Here is a 4,065-nt window from a genome sequence, read left to right on the forward strand (position 1 = left end):
CAGTTTGCAAATTAATTCCAATTCAGCAGTCTTTCGTTGGAGTCTGTTTTTGAAGTATTTTTGTTGAAGAATTGCAACTTTTAGGTCTGTAATCGAGTGACCAAAGAGACTGAAGTGTTCTCCGACTGGTTTTTGAATGTTATAATTCTTGACGTCTGATTAAGTTAATAAGCATACTCCCCATGCCAAGATCTAAATAGTTTATTAAGACATTGAAAAGAACTGGACCCAGAATTGATCCCTGCGGAACCCCACTCATGCCCTTGAAGCCTGACTGTGAAACATTGATAACTACTCTCTGGGAGTGGTTTTCCAACCAGTTATGCACCCAGCTTATAGTAGCCCATATAGTATATGTGAGACAGTATCAAAAGCCTTACTAAAGTCTAGATATACCACATCTACCACTTTCCTCCTATCCACAAGGCTTGTTACCCTCTCAGAAAAAGCTATCAGGTTGGGTTGACATGATTTTTTCTTGACAAATCCATGCCAACTATCACTTATCACCTTATTATCTTCTAGATGTTTGCAAATTGATTGCTTAATTATTTGCTCCATTATCTTACCTGGTACAGAAGTTAAGCTGACTGGTCTGTAATTCCCTGGGTTGCCTTTATTTCCCTTTTTATAGATAGGCAATATATGTGCTCCTTTCAAGTCTTCTGGAATCTCTCCCGTCTTCCATGACTTTGCAAATATAATAGCTATTGGCAACTGAACCTACCCCACTGACATTCTCTATGTTCGGAGCCCAAATGCCACCAACCTTCTTGGTGAAAACCGAAACAAAGAAGTCATTATGCACCTCTGCCATTTCCACATTTTCTGTTATTGTTTTTGTTGTTGAATGTCATTAATTATATTCCTAGACTTTTTTTTTAACCAGTTTTTTCATAGTTTCCTAACCTCGTCAAATCTTAAAAAAAAAATCCTTTTTTAAATACTTTACGTTGAACACAGTACTGTTCTGTGCCTGGGGGTGGAGGGTAGGGTGCTTTGCCGCTGCCTGACTGTGTACTTCTGGTTCCAAATGAGATGTGTGGTGGATCTGTCAGTTCCTAATTCTGGTGTTCATAACTCTGAGTTTCTACTGTAGATGCTGTTTAACCTTCTCCTTGACTGCTACCATACTGAAAAGTATTTCATCACTGCCTATAAGTATCTACGTTAGCAAGTTTCCTTTCATCCTCTAATAATTGGCCTAAACCTTTTCTAGGATTTCTTTTGTTCTTTATATACGTAATAACCTCCTTTTTGTGATTCTTAGCCCTACTGGGTATGGATTTTGATGTCTTTAACATCCATTATCAATTTCATAACTTCCAATTTGTATTGCTTGCTATTTTCCCTTTTTTTCCATTTGTTATATATTGCTTCCCACGCACCCACCCCAAAAATTGCTGCCTTCACTTTGCCCCTGAAATGGGCTTTTAGCACTTTCTTGACTGTGGACATGTGACTTTTTAACTATCTAATAAACTCTTCTTAAAGGACTCTCAATTTTTCATTCAATTTTTCTGTCTAAATTTTTGCTCCAAATCAGTTTTGCTGATAATTTCCCTGTGCTCCGAGGAATTAGCCTTTTTAAAACATTAAGTATATATAGATGTTAGTGGCTGGGAATTGTTCTCTTTTTGTCCATTTGAATGTAATCAGTTGCATTCTTTATTTTGCTCTCCTCTATCATATGCCCTGTTCTAAGTCTCTTCTTTAAACTAAACATTCGCAGATTTTTCAGTCAAACAATTTATAGGGAATGAATGACCAAAACTGAACACATGTCCAGAGCAGGTTATTCTCCATCCCATACCTCAGGCATCCAGACATTGTCTTTGTTTTAGGCACTATTGTGAATGAGCAGGTGTTTCCTTGGAGCTTCTATCAACAAAAATATAAGAATGGTCATACTGGGTCAGACCAAAGATCTATCCAGCCCAGTATCCTGTCTACCAACAGTAGCCAATGCCAGGTGCCCCAGAGGGAGTGAACCTAACAGGTAATGATCAACTGATCTCTCTCCTGCCATCCAGCTGCATCCTCTGACAAACAGAGGGTAGGTACAAAATTCCTTACCCATCCATAAGAGCCTTTGGTGAGGGACCTTGTCAAAGGCTTTCTGGAAATCTAAGTACACTAATTTCACATTTGAGTTCTTTCAGAACTCTTCGGTGATGCCATCTGGTCCCGATGACTTGTTACTGTTACACTTCTCAATTAATTCCAAAACCTCCTGTAGTGACGCTTCAATCTGTGACAATTCCTCAGATTTGTCACCTAGAAAAGATGGCTCAGGTTTGGGAATCTTTGGGAATGACACCCGGGTCTTTTCCCTGAGCTGTGCTTTAGTTGGGATGTTTTCCCCGCCACATGTCTTGGCAAAGATTTGGGGTATTTTTTCCCACTCTCAGATGTGGAGCAACTGAGTGAATGGGGAACTCCCTACAGCATGGACTCTCTAGCCTGGGTTTCATTGCATTAAGGAACAATGATGGATAACCAGTATTCACACTCGTGTTTCCTGCTGGTGCCTATTAAGATTTCCCATATCAAGATGTGTAGGAATTATTGACACGTGGTGCACCAGAGCATATGGAATTGGCATTAGTAGGGTCAGTTCTTCATAATTTATTTCTCTGAATAATGAAAATGTCATTTTTCAGTTTGTGAAGAGTGACCAATCTGCTTCCCCCACGAGAACAGCCCCCAGTAGTGCATGTAGTGTCTCATATTAACATTATCTCCCCATCCAGGAATTTGTACTGCGACCATCATCCTAGAGCTTGGGCACAAAAGGAAGTGAGAGGAACATATACTACATGCAGGAGACACTGTTCTGCCTCAGAGTTGAACACCTTCTCCCCTACTCCATGTCAGATTCCAACACAACCGACTTCACCAACCCCTCCACCTTCATCCTGCTGGGCATTCCTGGCCTGGAGATGGTCCACGTCTGGATCTCCATCCCCTTCTCCACCGTATACGCCATAGCCATCTTGGGGAACTTCGTTATTCTGTTCATTGTAAAGATGGAGCCGAGCCTCCATGGGCCCATGTACTATTTCCTCTGCATGCTGGCCGTCACTGACTTGGTTCTGTCCACATCGATCCTGCCCAAAACACTGAGCATCTTCTGGTTCAATTCCAGGGAGATCGATTTCAGTGCCTGCCTCACCCAGCTGTACTTCATTCACTCTTTCTTAGTCATAGAGTCTGGGATCCTAGTGGCCATGGCTTTGGATCGTTTCGTGGCCATCTGCAATCCACTGAGACATTCCACCATCCTGACAAACCTCATGGTGGCCAAGATTGGCCTGGCTGTGATGCTGCGTGGTGGCATAATCGTACTGCCCTATCTCCTCCTGGCGAGGCGGTGGCCATATTGCAGAACCAACATCATCCCCAACACGCACTGCGAGCACATGGCCGTGGTGAAGCTGGCCTGCGCCGACATCCGCGTCAATACATACTACGGCCTCTCTGTGGTATTCTCTGTGATCTGTGTGGATGTGTTTCTTATTGCTATGTCCTATACTCAGATCCTCAGGGCCATCTTCAGCCTCCCCACAAAGGATGCCCGGCTCAAGGCTTTTGGGACCTGCGGCTCCCACCTCTGTGTCATCTTAGTCTTTTATGTCTCAGCTCTCTTCTCCTCTCTCATGCACCGGTTTGGCCACAATGTTTCCCTGCATTTCCACGTGCTGATTTCCAGCGGGTACCTCCTGGTGCCCCCCGTGCTAAACCCCATCATTTACGGGGTAAGGACCAAACAGATCAGAAGCAGGGTGCTCCGGCTCTTTGCTCATAAAGGGACCTAAAATTTTCTCCTGTTGCTCTGGCTCTCAGACCGAGGTCTGTGCAGAGCTGGCTGGTGACATGGTGCTGGGCCCCCTTCCCTGAAGTACTGACTGGACAGTCAAAGTGACATTAAAGCCTTTTCTGGCCTTACTATGCTGAGTCAGTGTGACAAACTGGGGAATCAGTGTACGTAGAACTCACTGTGTTGCCACCTTTCTAGTTGCTCGTAACTGGATCCTGGAGGCCCCAAATATTCCCTCAAAGCCC

The 4,065-nt window shown here is 43.6% G+C and overlaps 1 protein-coding gene across 1 annotated transcript; it reads left to right on the forward strand.

Moving 5' to 3' along the window:
• Positions 1-2,819: 2,819 nt before the first annotated feature.
• On the forward strand, positions 2,820-3,818 carry LOC311514572 (olfactory receptor 52E4-like; the record flags this gene model as incomplete). The annotated part of the gene is made up of 1 exon (XM_084617140.1): positions 2,820-3,818. One exon carries the CDS (start codon positions 2,820-2,822, stop codon positions 3,816-3,818), a length of 999 nt encoding a protein of 332 aa, XP_084473266.1.
• Between the last annotated feature and the right edge of the window lie 247 nt (positions 3,819-4,065).

Source organism: Lepidochelys olivacea (genome assembly GCF_965140295.1).
Source record: "Lepidochelys olivacea isolate rLepOli2 genome assembly, chromosome: 1".
NCBI lineage: Eukaryota > Metazoa > Chordata > Testudines > Cheloniidae > Lepidochelys > Lepidochelys olivacea.